Here is a 21,868-nt window from a genome sequence, read left to right as displayed (position 1 = left end):
GTTCAGCTCAAATACTAGTATGCGGTCTAAGTGCTTCATAGGACACGAAATACGTCGCTACCAGTTGTTGTTAATGAAAATAGCAGTCATCCTAACGACTTCTCTCTTCATTAACTATATTATATTAACCATAGGTCATTTCAAAGGCTTTAGGGCGGCTTGAACAACTTTGACACTAGGTTGATCATTAACTATGGCATAAATGACGCATATAAGTGCCTGCGTCAATACATAATCTTTTGTGCCGAATTAATTCGTTTTAAATTATAATACTTACATAAAACCAAGTATAATTAGTATATTAGTTACAAATAGTTATTCTGTAGAATTGTAGATTGGACTTCCTAGAATGTATAATCAGTTACACTAATTAGTACATAATGAAAAATACATATAAGAAAAACAGATGAGCATGAGGCCTTTTAAAAATTTGACTTATCTGAATTATTTTTAAGAAGTTACACTGTGCAATGTTGTGTTAATCTATACGTAGGTATAAATTACTTGTCCTGACTAACTGATTGACTGACTGATAATCATCGCACAGCCTCTACTATAGAAGTAAGAACATGAAAATTGGGCAAGGGGTGCCTTTATGGTGTACGTTTGGTAAGGGGGTGAAAGTTTGCATTAAAGTTCTTCATTTTCGAAGCTAGAGGCGTGAAACTTCACTTGGGGATTTTTGTTGGAATCAGTTGAGCTGACGTTTTAGGTACTTAGAGACAGTTAATGATCCGGGAATCGCAAAAAGGATATTTTCAAGCTTCTTGTACTAAACAAGATTTGAATATAATTTTAACATGGGCCAAGTTATACGCACGGGTCAGATAAGCCCAAATTACCTACTGGATATGCGCACGAATTCTATTGAGTTACTAAAATATTATTTTTAACCACTTAAGTTAGACTTCATTACCTAAGTCTCCAGTCTAGACTTTAAGCCTTTACACGAATAAAATTATCATGTAAGGATCTCATTAAGTGCCTTGTTTAGTCTATGAGACAATAGATATGTTATATATAAATGTTTGTATATTTGTTACAGGTAAATAGGTGATAGTGATGTAATTATATCTACAAACATGGATCCTCAAGAATTAGTGCCTTTGGAGGGTGAGTCATTTCATTACTTTTCAGTATGTAGTTGAATAACGTAAGCAACTTCGGTTTCGTCTTTGATGCAATGTAGTAGCAACAACTTCGGTGGAATACAAGAAAATTGTACACCTGTTTTTATTTTCATAATTTACCTTCTATGTAAATGTATCAATTCAGCCCACTTTTGAGTATAGGCCTCCCTCAGTATGCCATTTTAATTATCTTAACCATAATGATTACGTTTTAATGGATACGCTTACCAATCATATCCTTTAGATTTACAAATTCAGCAACAAAATATTTTTATTGGATAAAAAATTATTTATGTGATAATAATAAGTTATGTTTTTTTTTCTTATTCAATATGCAAAGTAATTAACTAAAACTTCGTTAGCGTAAGCCGCATAACTTGAGGTCCAAAATCTCAACCTGATACTCTAAAAATATGGCTTCCATATTTCAGAACTTTGTCACATTATCAAATAAAAATAAAAGAAAACCCTGGCATGCCTTCTGCAACAGCCAGATTTCAGTAGTTTTCCACCTGTCTTTCCTAATCTAAAGTCTTTTTGTCCCCAGCTGGCGAGCTCAAGCCCGCGCTCCGTCTCCCTCACACGACGCAGAGGAACTGCTACCTGGCTCCAAGGTCCTGCTACAGAGCCCCGCTGAGACTGTGCCGCCTGCTACTCATGCTCATCGTACTGCCCTGCTTGTTTATTATGATACCTTTATATTTAAGGTGAGTAATATACTATAGAATAAGAAGTTAATGATTATGGTACTGAGTTAAATCTTGGGTAGAAATCGGGGAATAAAATTAGGTTTAGCAGGGCAGGCATTTGACACAACCTAGTTAGGGTTTAGGATAATACTTCCGCTTTTAGCGGTTAAATATCAATGTCCAATCAACCCGAATCTTTCATTGTTTTCTTTAGAAGGTTATATACGTCTAAACTTCAGCAAATGTATTATGATTACCATATTGTAGAATCACTTTGAGAATTAAATATATTATATTAACGACGTTACTCGCCAATTGTTATTGTGTTCTTGTAAAAAACTGCTTCTTCCAATAATGGTGTCAAATATGTAAAGTAAATTTTTATGTACAAAAATAAACAAAAAATGATCAATATTTTTTTTATAAACCTGATATAATTTTACGACCACAGTCCATTAATATTCTTATCCCTATACTCAACACTTCACAAGTAACCTACAGAACAATCTCTACTCACTTGAAACATTATCAGACAATATCAAATAATAAGCCTAAGTACTATAGGATAAAGATATGAACCTACCTCCAAACACTTCATTTGAAGAGCTGGTCGACAACCTGTGAGGGTCTAGTCTTTAGAAATTCCTTGAATTTAACACTGATTACGTCAATCGCTGGCATTGTAGTCATTGATAATATTATAATGATAATTATAAACTATTTAATATTTAAATCAGTAGATAAAGCACTTTAGTTCGACAGAAAAAGAATATTATTTTACATTGTGGTTTAATGGCAATTACATGCATAAAACACGTTGCATTAACACGCTATTCTCTGCAGGTGTTATCACTATATACAAGACTGTGATCAACCAAATAGCTATCGATACATTTTGTATGAAAGTAGATAGCCGCCCCTAAGAGTACTTTTTTCAATTTTAAACATTAACGCTCCTTTATACCGTGTGTACGTAAAAAAAATACGTGCGTACATATACAACTATACGTACATACGTATAGTACGTGTAAATTATGTACTCTCTGATAGTATAGAAAAAACAGAATATCTCACTTCTTATCTTCATCTGGACAGTACAGACATCCAGTAACTCTGATTTTTTTTAAAAACTTGTAGTCTTGCCCATTAACTAAACTTACACAACTAGTAAAATACAAAACTGCGGAAATAGTCCGTCCAAAAATAAACCCATCAGATAGCTATTAAATACACTAATCAGTATTAAAATGTCAAATGAAACTTCTTTAAATTCAATTCATTGAATTAATTCAAGACATGATCGAGATAAACGTGAGGTAAGCTCAGACAATGTAAAATTAAATAGATTTGGGAAAAAACAACCAAAAAAATGGGTGTGCGCCAATACAATAAAACTTTAAAGATCGTAGCACACATATTCTTTTAGAAATATATCGATACTATACAGCATACTGCATTACTGCGAACTGAGCATTACACCTAAAGTAAATCTGTAACCAAATCAGATCACATTATCTCCAATTCTAGTTGACGACTCACTTTCATCGGATGATCGATCAGGCGTTACCATGTTTGTTAGAGTATATTATAAAATTACAAATTAGCTCTGTCTTTTTTAAGGTTCCATATCTAAAGAGTAATAACGAAACCCTATTACTAAGCCTCCGCTACCTGACTGTCCGTCTGTCTGTAAAAGAAAGTAATTTAAAGAAGAAAGGTTATCTATCTAACTTAAATATAAACTGCGAAACTTATTTTTTACAAAATAAGTATGTATGTATAACAAACTCCTAATACGAATTTCTTGACTAGTTGACATGTGTACAATGAGCTTTAAAGAAACTGAATCATTGTGTTTACAATGAACTGTGTCGGTCGTCAACACGCACTAGAATTAAAACATATGTGTTACACACACACACACACACACACACACTCACACAGACACACACACACACACACACACACACACACACACACACACACACACACACACAGACACAGACACACACACAAACACATAAGCATCTATTTCTGTTTTCCTTATCATTTGGATCGCGTTCCGGGGAACACCAATCATTTTGTTCGGGATAAATCGCTCTAACCTATTTTCAAATTGCATTTAGCATTTAATTTTGTGCAGCTACAATTACGAAATGAGAAAATACTTGAAAATAATAAAATGTATGTTTATTTTGTTCACAACACGAATTTTCAGCTCAACTTTTAATTTGAGACTATTGTATCATGCTATAAATTATGCAGTCATTGGTTATAATTGGTTTTATTTTTCAACTGTATCAAGACAACTGATTTTTAAGCTTAAAATCTGATGACAATAGAGGGCTAAAAGGCATTGATATCACTTATTTTATTCAAAAACAGATCAGGTGCGCGGTTCTGCGTGGCCAGAGGTCTTGTATGGCAAGATGTGTATTGCAAGGGGAATTTGTAAGAATAGCATACCGGTATAGCGAAGCAAGTGGCGTTCTTTCGTCTCTGCCTACTCCTATACGAAAAATTCGGGATTTTATGTTCATATGTAGTTATATCAGAATGTCTAACAGTTCAATATTTTATTGTCTATATCGACGGCCTGCCTCTCAAAGGCTAGAAAGTAAAGTGGGCGATGTTCTTACTCCGTCTCAATCTTAAATTCTCCTCAATTGTTTCAGATACCGCGTGTTCTCGGGACAGATGTACCCGATGAGCATGACCGACATGAGACTGATAGATAGTAAGATATCCACCACTTGGTGCCAGGTAGGTGTGTAACTGGAACTTTCATTACCATCAATATTCACAGGGTTTTTGTAAAACTATATTCATTCTATACAAACAATAAGCCATCTTCTTGGTCCCATCGATAATCTCTACAATTTTCTAATGGTATTTATACCTTTATGAGCGCAGGAAAAGGAGGAGTATAGAAATATTTTTTAGGTTAAAGAAATATGTTGCAATAAAAATGGAATACCGATTGTATTTGGGTTAAATTTCAGGCATGCAAGGTTTTATCACGATGATGATTTCCTTTATCGTTAGAGCGAGTGATTGTTATTTTTAATACACATAGCTTCGAAAAGCCATTGGTATGCTGCCTCGGGTTTGAACCATCGACGACTTAAACCACTTAGCTATTTTTTACAATAGATATCAAGCCAAATAGTAGACAAAGATAATGTTATTATATTCCATTTTTTTATATATTTATCCTATATTATCAGTCTTCCGTTGGGCAAAAACCTATTTAAATGTATCAAATGATCCAAGATTAGAATACACAATCTCTCAAAACAATACAGCAAGTCTTTATAAAGATTAAAGTTACACACGTGTATGTAACAACTATAAAATAAATCATTGATGCTAATGAATTATGTTAATACCATAAACGTGACCATAATATTACGCCCCACTTGTATGTTTATAGTTTATTGCGTATTAGTAGAGCATACGTAGACACCATCAGTGTAGGCTTCTGCGTGAAATGTACAATTAAATACAAAATTATTATTCAATTTCAAGTGATCCTTAGATATAAGACACATTTTTTTAAAAAGAGCAAGCCGTGAGTTTCTTGCCGTTTCTTCTCACGAGCAACAGCTTTTCCGAAACGGTGGTAGATAAAAAATATTTTGACGATTTCAAATACTTGTTAAAGTTTATGAAATAAAGAATATTTGACTTTGACTTTGACCTTAAATGAACTATGTAAAGTGGCTTATTTAAAAAGCATTAAAGTTATGGAAAGGGGGCTATTATAATTGTCGTCACGTTGTTGAAACAAAACTGCACTGCCATTCATAATAAAGTTATTAATTGGACTAACTTAAAAGAGGTTTCAGGAAAATTCACGACTTTAGCCAACGAAACCATGCCAATTCTTTTTATTCAAATGATTCAGAAACCAGACTCGCAAAGAATACAAGACAATATCAATGATATAAAAAGACAAGCTGACAAATCCTTTACCAGAAGGAAGGCGTAAGATTATATAAAAATAACACCACATACATCCTTCTTCCTCTAAAGTTGCCTATCTAAATCTATTGTTTTATCGCAATAAGCCTATAAGACTGAACTATAAAGATAAAAAACTCAAGATATCCTATTTATCGGTCGCGACTCGGTATATTTACTTGACAACAAGTTATTCAAGGAAACTATACCTTATCTTGTTAATAGTAAAGAGAATTATCGCCTGCAGTGAGAAGATAAATAATAACTGCAGCAAATTATCTAAACGGTTGTAAAGTTGTAAAATTTTTAATTAGTTTAGATGTTTTTTGTGCTTTCTTTCCTCCTTCAAATATTACAGTTTATTATTATATTTTTATGTTAATAAAAAGTAGATTTCCCACAACTCTGTTTGCTATGCAATATATGCAACAATCCTGCCAAATGTTATTGTAATCGAAACAGATAATTTAAAAATACTCAACTTACAGTACCATTCAGCAAGGAATATACATATCACCGTTTTAATTCTTAGACCTATAGAAGGCTAGCTTCGAGGCTCTATACAAAAATCCTGGGGATATCCCCCCCAGAATAGGGATTAGTTATGTATATTAATGTGATTAGTGACATCCCGGGGAACTGCCTTAGTATTTACTCGCAAGCATGGATAATACAGCATAAATTCGTATACAAACAACCAGAATTTCCGAAAAAGCCATGAAATCACAGCCTGTAATTTTCACATTTCTATCTCAAAAACATCTCATGTTGGGAACTAGCATGTGTTACCGACATACACAATATAAGCCTATATCAGCAGGATGCCCGCAGTGATTGATCATCAGAGTATCTCGCCGTATCTATATTGGTTCAATCTGTTATAATCTAACAAAAATATGTGCTAATGTTTTCTCCGTTCTACGCCACACGCAGGCTAGAGTATAATTTTGTATATCTAAACTTTGATATCGCAATTATTTTTTTCCGTAATTTTAATTTCCAAAGATAACTTATACAAATAAAATAACCCTTATTGGTTTTATACTTCATTAGCCCTCTAATATTGACTTTCCAATATCCATCATCATTCTTACGTCTGCCAATTTTATTTCATTCTTTATGGCAACCTTTACCACCGCAACAATTTAATTGTGTTATTGGTAGCGTAAACATAGTATGCCATAAGGCTTCGGAAGAGATTCCCGTACTACAAGTAAATTTGGGTTTGATTATCGATAGATTTTTAGCTGCATCCCTGTGAAATTGCCATGCATGATATTCAAATCGTGCTGCTTAGTTGGTTTGATTACCTTACCACATTCTGAATTCTGTTTAATTTATTCGTAATTCAACGTATTTCTGTGTGAGGACTAGAGTTCCTTTTTCTGCGTCACTTTTTACTTATGACATTTTACATGACATGAAATAAAAAGAAAGGGTAAAGTTTATTGTTTATAATCCTCAGACATTTTTTTCAAGAACAATATTCATCTATCTGTACTATTCTATACACACACTCTATAATTCAAACAAACTTCTAATCTACCCCTCACCTTCCAGAGACAAGTGGTGCGATCCAACGCGACTTTTAACGCCTTCGTGGTCCCTGGTCCTCCAGAGTTGACTCAAGACCTGGTACCAGTGTCCATGACACGGGAACTGGAGCTAGGAGACGATATGAAGGAGTACTGGGGTTTCTACCTGCTGAAAGGATCTTCGGTGACTGTTTCCACTTGTGTGCAGTAAGTATAATAATAATGAGTTAATTAAGTATAAAATATAGTTGGACTTTCTGATGTTTAATAGTTTATAACTACGTCCATACTTATAGCGCGGACATCGTGGTTTCGGATCGTATACTATTATTTACATCTATGATATAATCTACTTACAAATTATTGTTTTGAGAACGTTTGTTCTTTCGCTGTTTGTATAAGCTATAATCTAAAAAAATCTCAATAAGTCAAACAGAATTTAAAAAGGCGTATATTTTTTGTACGAAAATAATTCAGAAATTAAAATTATATTTAAGCAATAAGTATTTCTGTTACTGCTATGTATGATCTTCACAAACTACGAGAACAATAATAATCATTTAAAATTCAATCCAAAATTCCCAAGGGCCAAATATGAGACAAAAAAAACAAACGACTCCACGTGTTTGGTCCACGAGACTAGTCAATGTGCGAAAACAAACTTCAATAATATAGGCATGCGTAGAATTAGTATTCCTTCCATCAAGGTCACAATCGAAAGATATATTTTTGGAATTTGTTTATTGATTTAGTAAAATACCAACTTGAATTAGAATATGTTTAAATTTATTTCTTATCGTCAAAACATTATTTTAACTCTTTTAGCGTTCAACTAACTGTCTATTCCTAGTATTATCTATTCGGTCCAGAAGAAATTCTTGAGTTTCAAACTCATATTCCTTTTCCAAAGAAACAAGTAGCAGCATTATTTTTATTTCCATCATTCTAACGAAATTATTTTGATAAAATAGGTAAAAGCAACTGTCTCATAAGTACCTCACACCATCAATTGTGTGTGTGGTAAAAACTCAAATGATTTAGTATACAATAAAAAAAAACAACACAATTAATTAAATATGAAAGACAATTTATCTAGATTTTAATTTACAATTTTGTATATTTTCAAAATAAAGTAGCTGTATCAGATAGGCCACATTTTCAAAGATATTCGACAGTCGTTAACAGTAGTCAGAAGCTTGATAGTCTGACAACCAGTCTTACCGAAGGATATCGTGTTATAACCCAGGTTATTGAATTGTGGAGGTTCCATAGGCAGTCGCTCCATGTAAAACACTAGTATTCAGCTGTATCCGGTGACACTGGAAGCCGACTCCAGCATAGTTGGCTAGTCTATACTCAAATTATTAATATTCAAATGAACCCACTTTTCTCCCAGACACCCCGGCGCCTCCCTCATAATGATCAAAGGTTACAAGCACCTGCAAGAGTGCGCGTACATCGGAGACGACTCATCGGAAGAGATAGATGAACTGTACGAGGCATACAACCGTGGTCTACTCAACAACAGCACACTGCTGGAGAAGATACAGAACTTTAGAATTAATAATGAGAAGGCTAAAGCTAATGATCCTGGTGAGATTTTTTAAGTTATTGTATCTTTTTAGTGCCCAGAAGGAGCCCGAAATTGCCCAAAAACCTCCAACCTGCTTTTGGTCAACGTTTAAACTTAAGTTTAACGTCTCATTATCAGGGCTTTTGTCTAGCAGTTGGGCCGAATGGATAAGACAAGATTATCACAAATTTTTAGGACTGCTAGGTACATGAGACCTATTCTCTCCCAATGAGAAAGTGAGTTTTTGAGATTGAGAACTACCAGGCTGACCAAGATAAGTTAGGGGATATTTCATCAAACTGTGGGTTAAATAAACATCACTCAGGATAATTCTCTCGATTAGAACTTTTGTATTTGACTCTATTAACCATTTTACTTTCTATAGGAGCGATGCGTCGTCACAAAGCAGGAGTAAGCTTCCATGATCCAAATCACGCAGCCAACACAAACTCAACAGATGAGAATAAGAACAATGTTGATGTTACTGAAGTTGATCATGATCCTAAGGTAAAACATTTAAAACTTTACATACAAGTTGTTATCAATTCATTCATTGTTATCAATTCGTTTAAAAACTACGTTACCAGATTTTCTTACTGGTCTAAATTTTATTAACGAAGGAAAGAACATACATTCTCCTAAATCAAAAAATTGTTTATACTACAAAAATAAAATGTATAATAAAATCTTTGTCGGAAGGGCACAGATCAAAGAATTTTATTCGACTTGGCAAATAATCATAGAAAACCATTGTTATAGAAAATCCGATTTCAGGCTTTTCAATCTATCCGTGTATTAAACTAAAGTTATGATATTATACTTTCTCTCAACAGGAACTAAGAGAAATCTTAGAGCGTCTCCACGCACTCCGGGAAGCAGCTAAGACGCAACACGCTAAGTACTACCAGCCACCTTCCAACCTTATGTCTCTGTCAGCTCGGTACAGACACAGGGACCCTGAGGTGGACATATCTGAGAGGAAATTCTTGTCTTTCCAAGGTAAGATTTTAGACTTTTCTAACTTATGACTTTTTATCAATATAAGTAGGTATACTGTCGATCTTCAGACGTTGTTCAAACTGGGACAGGCAGTATTCGAAAAACGTACTTTATTTATATTTCGGTACCAAACTTCAAATGCAAATTAAGAACAACTAGAATCATCGTAGGAATTTTGATGAAGATTGATCAAATATTGGTTCTTCAGTTAGAATAAACTTATTCTTCAAGTATTATTTTTCACTCACCTCAGGTACACGCTTAACAAAATTCAATGATTTTTTTAAGCGCGTATCAAAACGCCATTGATCTGATATTTTATTTTACACTATAGCTAATGAGATACCTAGCTTGCCAACAAACACAATTCTTCTACAAAAAGTAAGACATTTCCTTCAAACTCTAAAGAAGTAAGATAACATTAGAAAAATATTAGAATACTAATACGTCCATCTAGTGATGTAATTCACACGCGATATTTAACAAATAATCTTCGATAACAAATCCTAAGACAGCCTGACGACGACTCTATATCAGATAATAATATAATCTTAACATATCTATTAATATTTTAACAAGATCTGATAAATCTGTAGGCATTTGGAGTTTTAGACGGCCATGTCATATTGAAGATAATTTTGTTATCAATATCGAAGAATAGGTATTCAAGGTAAAGGTTATAGATACATTGGTATACAGCAATAGACTCGCCCCCTAATACACGGGACTAATATTGTTGATAGCAAGAATATAGGAGTTTCATACACCTCTGTCTACAGCTTTGGGTAGAACAGACGTGATATTATGCATGTATATACCTATACAATATACATTGGTACTGTTAGTCGAACTAGAATTGTTTTTGGATTATTAGTAAAAAAACTTTTGATGAAATGGAAACGAAAGAAAATTCATCTCATATTTTATTTTTAACAAATATAAGAAATTGTAGGTGTAAACGATTTATTAAAAACGAAAACAACTAATAAACTGTAATGAAATAGGCAAAAACTTAAATAAGATATAAACAATACCTAAGAGTTGTATCAAAATAATAAAGATATCTTAAATCGCATTTATGATGCAGATACGAAGCAATTGAGAAGAAATAAATATCTTAGATAAATCCATAATAATATAAATGAAATTGTAGGCTTAGCAATATGCTTCTCACTCTGATTCAGCTGAGATAAATCAAATTGATGCATTGATAGCAAATATATCAATAATATGCAAACATTTGAGTGAAGTCAACAACTATTATTATTTATAATATGTCAGAAAATTATTGAGTCACTGTAAAAGCCATTCTCTTGTATGTAGCTCTCTCTTGTCTTGTAAGCCTTTGAATGCTTATTCACTATCAAGCAATATTTAATTTATTTTTTTAAACCTTCGCCTATGATAAAATCTCTCAAAACTATCAAAAATATTTTATGTACAATTAATATCTGATTTATCTGATTGTTTTCAAATATCATTAGTCCTGCGTTTACAATGCCCTTTTCTCCGCTTATGTTATTTGTAGCTTAGTCATAGTTAAAGGTGTTTTTTTAAGCCTACCATTTCACTAAGATTACTATGAATTTATCTAAATTGCTACTTTCTCCATTGCTTCCTATCTGCATCATAAAATAATTTTGTAATATCTTTATTGTATTGTGCCTTCCTAGACTGCCCTTCTGTCTCCTTTATTATTTATATTTACTTTCTTTTCGTTTTTACAATTTAATTTAGTCTTAATGTCATTAAGTTCTTTAGAAGTTTATCTTAGCCATAATATCTATTTTCTTAAAAATATTGCATAAAGATAGCATAATTTAATGTTCGTAAAACATTTAAACTTTTGAAATTTATCCTAATGCAACTTGAAAAACGTTAATTGTTTTTGAATTATAACATTTCATTTTACGTCTATTGTATTAAATATACCTATGAACAAAAAACAATTAAAGTATAGTTATTTAAAATGTTCCTTAGGTACTACTTTTCTTTAAAATACAATATACAATATGTCCTAGTATTTCCTGTACATGTTTATCTTAACAAATGTGTACAAATCTAGGTTACACAATCAATTCCTGTTTTAGTTTACATTTCTCTTACGTGTTTATTGTTATGGGAACTAATTGCTGAAGCTATAATGTGTTTTAAAAGACCATTGTCATTGTTAAATGGTGTTACTTGATAATAGATAATTCATGGTTACTTTCGTTATTTGTTTCCGGCCCCTTTTAAATTTGTGTTTATCGTTAAACATTAAGTTAGGTGTCTTGCAAAAGTATAGTAGCGTAGTACTCGTAACCGGCGGTCCTGTATGACATTTTGTATGAATGTGAATGAAATAAGGGTAGATTGTACGGACCGTACGAACTGGCGTTCTCTGGTCTCTGCCTTCCCCTATGGGAAGAAGGCGTAATCTTACGTATTCTAAATAACTCAAAGGTCACTGACTGACATATTGATCTATCAACGCATAGCCCAAACTACTGGTCGGATCGGACTGAAATTTGGCATGCAAGTTGATGTTATGACGTAGTTATTCGCTAAGAAAGGATTTCGATTAATTCTGCCCCCAAAGGGATGAAAGTTTGTATGAAAATTCTATCCTAAGTCACAAAACACGCTGACAAAGTCAAAAGCTAGTTATGTTAAAGTGAGTTCACCAGCCACCAGCCCGAGTACACAGCGATCAAGGAAAATCTAATAAAATATTTTTAAATTACAGACATTGATGGCAACAATGATGAATTAAATAAAAATCTAGTCGAACCAAGTGTACCGACCACACCGACGAATAAAATCGATTCTGCATCGACTAAAGAAGACATACAAATTACAGAAACTAAAATTGAAGCAGTAAAAGAAGAATCAAATAGCAATAAAGAAGTAAAAGAGAATATTAGTAATACTAATACTGATGATGATGAAGCCACGGTTGAAGTTACAACAGTAGGTGAAGAAGTGGAATTGACGGAGGTGGAAACGAAATATGTTACAGAGGTAAGTTTTTTCAATAAAAAGTCACCATAACTCACAGGATAGTCAGTTGAAATGAGAGTGTACCTCAGTCCCGGAGTACTGATAAGGTGGTCTCTAGTAAATTACGGGTTGAGTTTCTTCGAAAACTGCTTTTGGGAATTGTAACGTAAGCAATTTGTCATCATGATGTTTTTTATTATCACTTTCTAATACACTTATTTTCATTTGAATCAGAGATTCAGTACTTAGTCCTTTTTGTAAAATAGTTTTAAACATATTTATATTCATTGGCAGTTGAAACTAGCCAATCTGTTGTCTTAAACCCGGTTTATCTAAGTCGAAATCCAAAGAAACTCTTGTAAATGATTATCAATTGTTACGCTATTGTGCGTGTAGTAAAAATATGCGAAGTATAATGGAAAATTACTTATCTACATGGATTCTAGTTATCTACTCATAAGATATTACATGAGTACTGTATTGTCCTAAACATGATTAAAGTCCTTTTACATTGGCTGTTGTGGAGAGCAATTTATTTTACTGTAGTCTACTTATGTGGTACACATGCATAGTTCGCCTGCTTTCCTATTTTGTCGTAAACAGAGTTTATTTTTTAATTTTTTTGTTACTTACTCTTCCGTCAGGAGTCTTCTCTCAGAATTGAATTTGTTTCCTGTCACGAATGATGAATTTTAAAGTGTGTGGTCAATGTTTAATCAGTGTGTTGAGCGACCTTTGCCGCGTATATTGTTTGATGGGTGGTCGCTGAATAGTGTTTTCGCTGAGTCTCTGTGTATTTTAGAGTACACGTTATTCGTCGGTTTGGGTCTTATTCGGTGTCTCTCTAGGAACAATATCAAAGGCTTTTTAAACAGGCTTTAGGCTTCTTAAACAGTTTTAACTAATTGCTCTCTCCTGCTCTTCGGTGCATGTAAACGGTCACTTAGTTATTTGTTCTTACGTATCACAATGTCTCGTTTCATACAGTCATAAAGAATATTGTTTTATATAACTTCTACATTGTAAAGATTCTGTGAAAACGATAGAGTGTCTTTATCTTTTCGAATACAAAGTATGTTCCTGTGCTAATCCTTTATATCTTTGAATAATGGATTGTTTAGAAGATATATAGAACACAAGTATTCATCGGAACTTTTTACTTGCTTATATTTGCGGGTCAACCCACATTTTATTTCGGCAGCGCGATTTTTTACCAATGTCGATTATCGACAATAAATAGTCTTTAATTTCAATTTTACAACAAATTTTATATTAATACCTGGATGGCTATTGTGTATCTTAGGTGACCACAGTTTGACAGGCACTATTCTGTACTATGTTTATTTTCCAAAAATGATTTAAAAAATGCGCAAAATTTTGTTCAAGACAACCGTAGGTACAGATATTTTTCTATGACACCATTGTTAAAAACAATTTCAACTGACCTAATTATTCCAAAAGATGACTGGTATAAATAAAGTAAACGGTAACCAGACAAGTAATTACAATTATCATTTGTATTGATACAAATGTTTCCATTCGTCACTATTTGCGAGACAAACTTATTATTACAATGCTTACCGTTTTACATGTGTATGAAAATTGATAATTTCCTTTCACTGACTGCTCTGCAATATTAATTGATATGTTTAATTACTCAAGTCGTTTTGAATTTATGTGCTAATTTTACCGTTGTTTTAATTTTAATGACATGTGTTATTTCAAATAATGCATGCAAGTTATTAAGGCTTAAGTACAGGAACACTACGTAATATTGGGTAGAACTAGGTTAAGTAAAATGAGTATAAAAATATGAAGATATTACACTAGCTCCTTTCCGCTGCCTCGCCCTCGTGAATAATTTGATAAAATCACGTTATTTTGCGTTGTTATAGTCCGAAATTCTCGCTCGCACCCATCACACCAAAAGGTTTTTTAACCATTAATATCCAACTGCTTCTATCGACCGAGCCAATTTTTCCCCATTAAATAAAAAAATTGGGTCAACGGGGAATAGTGCAAGTGCAAAGGGAAAAAAACAAAAAGTTCAATAATCCCCATCAATGGGGAAATTGGATCATCCAACGGGGAAAAGTGGAATAAGCCATTTTCAGCTTCTCTGCCAGCCCTGTTCCAATCTTTCTTTTCTCAGCCCAGAAGTTTCAACTATGCTTTGTCCGTCAGTCAGTCAGTCAGCAAGTGAGTGTTATTCTCCGTTTTAGTTCAAAATGCTGTTTCTTTTACAGAGTGCCGTACGACCATTAGTGGACGAACCCAATTCGAAGGAAGTGTTTGAAGATGTCCTTACCAGGCTACAGGCATTAGGAGAGAAAGGCAAGAGAGTACTCATCAAATTACATCAGACTATGGGAGTCGAATATCAAGAGAAGGTAAACACAATTTTAAATGGATAATATTTCCCGTATTTTTAAAATATTAAACGTGCAACACGAAAGGTTAAAAAAGAAGAAAATAAAAACAAAAAAATATATATTGTTTTGTTTTGAAAAATACATAAATTTTTATTCGCGTGAATAAAATTGCAGATCCATACTCACACAATGTTATAAAATTTTCGTAGACTGCCCATATTCGAAATTTCATTTATAAGCTTCTTAGTCCCTACCATATTATCCAGACAGCTGTTCTCACAACTCCTGGGTAAGTATCGGTTAACTTACCAAACGGAATATAGACAAGATTTCACATACATTTACTGTTTATCCTTTACAGTATCTGACACTTTTCCGTAACTTGTTAACTGGCCCTCAACATTATAAAAGCTTTAGTCAAATATTTTATTTTGTTTCCAGACTCCATCTACAGCTAAATCCAATATAATGTCAGCCGTCACCGGCAGTGGGGAAGAATTAGACAGATTACGAAAGGTCCTAGTTGAAGCTATTGATGAAGAGAAAACCAGGTCTCAGAGACAACGTAAGTTACTGAATATTGAGAAACATTTATGTGTATTTGGTCAAATATATAGGCGATATTTTATGAAAATTTATCAATTTTATACTAAATTCTCGTTTTCCACTTTTTGTTACATCTTTTCCCTTGATAATGTTGGCAAAGGTATTGAAAATACACTTACTTTTTGTTCTTTAAAAATATGTTAATCACAAGTTATAATATTGTGGGTGCTTCGATGCAATTTATACTCGTTGCAATATCGTTATTTAATTATATAAAAGTAGGAACCTGCCTGATACCACTATCCATAGTTATATACTACTAACGCCATCTAGGTATGAAGATAAATATTTGTTATGTTGCTAGTTTCTATTAGCCGCGATAGAGGACACTACTAGTAGTTAAATTTGAGTCTCAACTTTTATTTTTTTTACTTATTGTCTCTAATAACTTGCTTATGAATAAATAAATATTAATGGTAATACTTTTTTTCAGAAAAACGTCACGCAGCAATGGAGCAAGCTCGCGCTAAGAGAGAACTAATGTTGGGACAAATTGAACTGAAAAAGCTTTTCAATGAAGATGATGAAGCAAGAGATTATGCAGCTGAAGAGGTAAATTTTTTTAATATTTAATATTTATTACTGAAAATAAAATATTACCCTTCTATCCTGTCTCGTCGGTTTCGAAATTATGACTAAATAAGAGTGATGACTTTTTAAAAAAATGGCAGTTGCTGTATTTTTTTTTTGTATGTTTAATACTAGTGGCGTCTTGTTTTTTAGTTACATATATGTTTTTTTTATTCCGAGTAAACTATTATGCGTAATAAAAAATAGTAATGCACACGGTTCCAAACAAAAAAATTATTTTCGAGTCAAATTTATTGGTGGTTTCAAGCCTAGTAGGATTCAGGATTTAATTTTGTAAAAATAATAATAATTATTTATATATATTATATATATGGATAATTAATAACAATTTAAAAACAAAATTTAACACGTTAAATCGTCAAATTACTTTTTAGGTGAACACGTCTCATTCCTTTCTACACAGTTACATTTTAACCAGTACCAATAATACTACACAAGTGCTAAATCTCATAAACTATAATTAACTGTACCCACTAATTGCGGCTGTTCCGATTTCGATGGGAATTACCTCAATAATTAGCACAGAATGTAGGCTAGGCTAGACCGCTTGGCTCATAATATTGCTATGGTAATTTTTGATTTAGTAAGAAAACAAGTAAATTGGCTGATATCTACTTTGAGTCATAAATAAGATACTATCTAATAGGAATTTAGAATAACACGTATTTATTACACGATACAAGTGTCTGGTGCAACTTGCTTTTATGAACCAATAACTGTAAATTTAAGTCGTTACTGCGACTACTGCTCCACTTTTGGGTAAAGGGTCTTGTCTCGGAATAAGAAAAGGTCTGTAAGTTCACCACGCTTGCCAATTGAGCAGGTTAAGGACTTACCGTTTAATATTTTACTTATATCTTACTAATTGACACCACTTACAAGCATTCATCTCATTCACTCGCTCAAGGGTAGATCTGAAGAAAAGTAGCCCATTAATTTAATTTATATTTATACTAGCGGACCCGACAGACGTTGTCCTGTGGAATAAATTAAAAATTAATTAAAAAAACATTGTCCAGCGGACAAAATTGTGAATCTAAACCATTCTCAGATCCCCTTGAACACACACAAAAAATTTCATCAAAATCGGTCCAGTCGTTTAAGAGAAGTTCAGTGACACACACACACAGAAGAATTATATATATATATATATAAAGACAATCTGTGGTTTATGTATGAAAACGTCACAAACAAACTGACTTTTGCATGTATAGTATTAAATAGTATTACCTGCCATATGTATGCTTAGATCCTTAAAACTACACAATGGATTTTGACGCGGTTTTTAATAGCTAAAGATTTTTCTACATGTTTCTTGTACAATAAAACTTACTAAACATTTTGAGATGCAGAGGGCAGACCGTTAGGCATAAACAAAGCTAAACTTTATATAAAACCTACAATTTTCTTCCTAGGGTCTAAAACCAGACGGCTACGCAGAACAGCACGAAGTAGTAAACGAGACGACTCCACTAGACATGAGTAACTCAGAGTTCTGGTCATCGTTCTCCAGCAGTGAGGAAGCGCTCCTGGAGTGCGAGGGTCTGATCCTCAACCTGCCTCTCACTCCTCACAGCTCGTGTGCCAAGAACGCTTCGGAGAATCTGTCGTTTGCTGCTGCTCAAGCTAATGCGCTTACTTATAGGTAAGAAAAAGCTTTGAAATGTTTTGATGCTGGAGATTTTAAATTCATAAAAAAAATGTTTGGTTTACAGGAATTATTTTTTACTTAGATTAGATTATTGTTAACAAAGTTATTATTTAAAAAATCTGAAGGGAATTAAATTACATTTTTCTCTTCTGAATTTAAACGAAATCGATAAAGAAATTGAAGTATATCATTAATACAATATTTACCGTGAATTAATTTTATATGCATATCTTTCACGAATAGCTCGAATAGAAAGTAGACATTGTTTGTAAAGACAACCTATACATGTAAAAACTTGAACTTTAGCAACCTAAATCTTCTCAAATTATAACTACCATGCCTCGGAATGTTAAATTCAGCACTAAACAGTAATGTTCCATTACCTTATTATATACAGCCTCTTTTACATAAAAATCCAACGCCATCTATTTCCCAAAAACAACAACTCTCACTAACGCCATCTCCCGGCAGGGTGCCAGCGAACGGCTACTACTTCTTCGTGTTCTCGTCTGAGAACGAGGTGCAGACCAACTTCATCCGCGCGCGCTTCGACCTGCAGAAGACCAGGTACGACGTGGCGCGGACCACGCTCAGGGAGTGCACTAACAGCACGGAGAGGTGTAACTTGCCGCTTGATATATTTACAAGTCAGAAGGTAAGAAAATACTATTTTTTTTAAACCCGTTGCTGTCCCACTGCTGAGCTAGGGTCTCCTCCCAAACGAGGGGGAGGGGTTACGCCTTGAGTCCACCACGCTAGCCAAGTCCCTAACCCGCACTATTATATCATAATAATATAATGAAAAACATGATGACCGAGTCATCTTAGCTCATTTCATCTCGTATGATTGTGATCATACGAGATGAAATGCTAATGCTAAGATCAAGTGGTCAGGTTCAAAACTCGAACATTTATTTTTGTAGAAGACCCTTACCCAGCAATGCCACAGTTATTTTTTTTTTCAAATATACTATCGTATTGTATCATAACAACTGTTTTTTTTAAGCTCATTGTATAATAGCAGGTTCGATTCTTACGTATACTTAAATAATATAATCAAAGTTACATTGCAAAATCACGCCTGTCAATCTGTTAAATTATATTAATTTGCATTTTTTCAAAGTCTATGCTACCTAAAATCAATCAGACCACTCTATAAAGAAATATAATTTATTTTTAACTACTACAGCTAAATAATCATCATCTCAATCTTAGCTCACAAAAAAAAAATCCTCTTATACAACCAACCAACTCAAAATATAACTCTTATTTTCCTCCTTTCACAATTACAGGTAGTATTAGAAGTGCCTCTACGGAACAACGACTCATTATGGAACGAGCAATTCGTGATCATATCGGAATGTGAACCTAGGACTTCAATATACATGGCCTGTGTCATCGCTGTGCCTGTCTTGATTATGATATTTGCTTTCCAATGAGGTGAAGAAAATAATGCCCCTGATGGTTGAAAAGTTGCTTTTAACATTTTTGTCGAAATTGGGTTTCTATTGCCAGATTCTGTTTTTAAAAGCGCACCTGCCCATATTTTCATATTTTTCTAAGTCACTCAGTTACATTTTTAGCTTAGCGAAAAAGCACTTTTATATGGGCAAAAGTTGCTTTCAAAACACTCCGTTTTTACTTCTTAAATGCGTTCTTTCATCTATCGTGGGCAGAGTGATTAAGATTGAAAGAGTTGACACCATATAAGTTTGTGTTTCTAAATATGGCACTAATTTGCTGAGCAGAAGGCGATCATCTATACAAGAGAGGAAAGTAAGTAAAGATTTTTCAAATTCTGTGCGATGATTTGCTATATTCACAAACACAAAGTTAAATGGTGTATACTATACACTATATAATAGTATTTTTAAAGTTTTCCCCAGAAATCGAATCAAAATCTTATGATGCTATTTTGTTAACTTTATCATTGTTTTCGCTGTACATAATTATATTTATTTAGTCATCTGCTAGATATTTTCCCACTTTTTAATTTCAAAATACATTTTTGTTATAAGGGCAAATTTTTCAATCATTAGGTAAACTTATTCGAAGAACAATTTCAACCGAAATTTTCTTAAATGTTTATCACCATCATTAAAACTGATTTTCCAACTCTAATTTTAACAATAGAAAAATCAACCTTCAGGAAAAATATCGTTTTTAAGTACGTAGATTAGCAACAATGTATTAAAACTGCATTTAACGCCATCTACCGACAGTCATATATTTATTTTTTATGTAAAATGCCATCTAACGGCTATGTGAATATTATAAGTAGATGTTTATAATATTAAGGCTTGGTTTCATGACTTCTGAATAAGTATCAAAAAGCTTCTTCTTCTTATAGTATGGTTAGTGGTCAACCTAGTGTCAAAGTTTAAGCCGCCCGAAAGCCTTTGACGTGGCATCGCGACTGTTATCTTAATTGACAACAATTGAGACCGACTTGTTACGTGCCCTCCGGAGCATAGAGACGCCCAGTTCAGATACCACTGCGGTCACCCATCTATGGAGTGATCAAGCCAAGGGTTGCTTTACCCACTGATTGTTTACCAACCGGTGAGCGCAACTAGCTACGGGCACCACATCAAAGCTTCTAGATTTCGTACATTTGCCGTCTTTTTACTTTAACTAGCAGATAGGTTATCTGATACTTATTCACAGGCTGTGAAACCGGCCTTTGGATCGTTGTTTTTAATGTTTTTAAAACGTTATGTATTTAACAAAAGACATTATTATAGTTGTAATATAATTGTATATTATGTATTGTTATTTGTATATTATTAATTAATAGTAGTTATTAAATGAATAATAATAAGATTAAGATGAATTCTGAGAGTCAAAACTTAGTATATTATAAAATATTATTAGTAAAAAAGTTATATTTGAATAAAAAACGGTAATTAGCATTGTGCACTCTATTTTCACGTGAAAGAAAATTACTGTACCAGGAGAAAAACAATGTATGTATTTTTTATACAATAGAAAAAGGGAATTAACGCGAATGCGCTATATACGCCTGAATCCACACAGCCAGTGTACATTGCGCCTAATCATCAGGCATTCTAAGGTAAAAGGCGTGTTCGCCTTCATTCGCGTATCCTATTATTTAATAAAAATGCAACGCGAAAGCTAAACGTTATATACTTATAGCTAAAGACGTTAATAAAATTAAATATGCATCTAGTTTTAGAATTACTTCAATGATTAATAGCTAGTTTTGACTCCCAGCGTTCATTAGTTTATGAGATAGAAGCCATCGTCAGGGTGAATTGTGATAGTTGGACTAAGTGCCATATTGTACAAAGATTATTGTTATTTTTCGATGTTGTTGAATTTTAAGCACAAATAAAGTATGTTCAATAATTTGATGCATTTTATTTTACATCATCTTCGTCACATAAACCTTTTCATATTAAATTTCTTCTGGATCCTTTATAAGATTGACACCTTAGATGATTGATGCTCTCGATCAATGAAACTACATTATTATTTACAGTCTCAATTACAGCTAAGTAAATAATCATGACAGCTCATTAAGAATGTAACTGTAATGTAACTTTTAGGTAGAACACCAATGAAATTTAATAAAAATGTGATTAATGGTTTGTCATATATTAATGCACAACAGGATAAATTAATATCGATAAATTTCTACGTGCAATCTCTGAAAGTATAAATAAGTCTAAGTAAGTAAATCAATGAATGAATGGGGATCGAAAACCTCCCGACGCATTGGTAGCGGCGTGGTAACCTTAACCACTGCGCCACGGA

At 33.2% G+C, this 21,868-nt stretch overlaps 1 protein-coding gene across 3 annotated transcripts in view; it reads left to right on the top strand.

The window, feature by feature from the left end:
* Positions 1-21,454, top strand: part of LOC142983185 (uncharacterized) — a 31,452-nt gene extending 9,998 nt beyond the window's left edge. For 2 of the 3 annotated variants that reach the window (XM_076130072.1, XM_076130073.1), the window contains exons 2-15: positions 1,046-1,113; positions 1,678-1,837; positions 4,495-4,582; positions 7,343-7,524; positions 8,714-8,910; positions 9,276-9,397; positions 9,724-9,889; positions 12,618-12,892; positions 15,118-15,261; positions 15,685-15,808; positions 16,283-16,401; positions 17,856-18,085; positions 18,563-18,746; positions 19,384-21,454. In XM_076130072.1, coding sequence (XP_075986187.1) covers positions 1,083-1,113; positions 1,678-1,837; positions 4,495-4,582; positions 7,343-7,524; positions 8,714-8,910; positions 9,276-9,397; positions 9,724-9,889; positions 12,618-12,892; positions 15,118-15,261; positions 15,685-15,808; positions 16,283-16,401; positions 17,856-18,085; positions 18,563-18,746; positions 19,384-19,530 — 2,169 coding nt within the window. In that variant the 5' untranslated portion in view covers positions 1,046-1,082 and the 3' untranslated portion in view covers positions 19,531-21,454. Of the gene's footprint in view, positions 1-1,045; positions 1,114-1,677; positions 1,838-4,494; positions 4,587-7,342; positions 7,525-8,713; positions 8,911-9,275; positions 9,398-9,723; positions 9,890-12,617; positions 12,893-15,117; positions 15,262-15,684; positions 15,809-16,282; positions 16,402-17,855; positions 18,086-18,562; positions 18,747-19,383 lie in introns of those variants that run through there. The other variant, XM_076130074.1, reaches the window with a different exon arrangement.
* Positions 21,455-21,868: the final 414 nt, after the last annotated feature.

Source organism: Anticarsia gemmatalis, chromosome 23, assembly GCF_050436995.1.
Source record: "Anticarsia gemmatalis isolate Benzon Research Colony breed Stoneville strain chromosome 23, ilAntGemm2 primary, whole genome shotgun sequence".
NCBI lineage: Eukaryota > Metazoa > Arthropoda > Insecta > Lepidoptera > Erebidae > Anticarsia > Anticarsia gemmatalis.
This window is presented reverse-complemented; position numbering and strand designations above follow the sequence as displayed.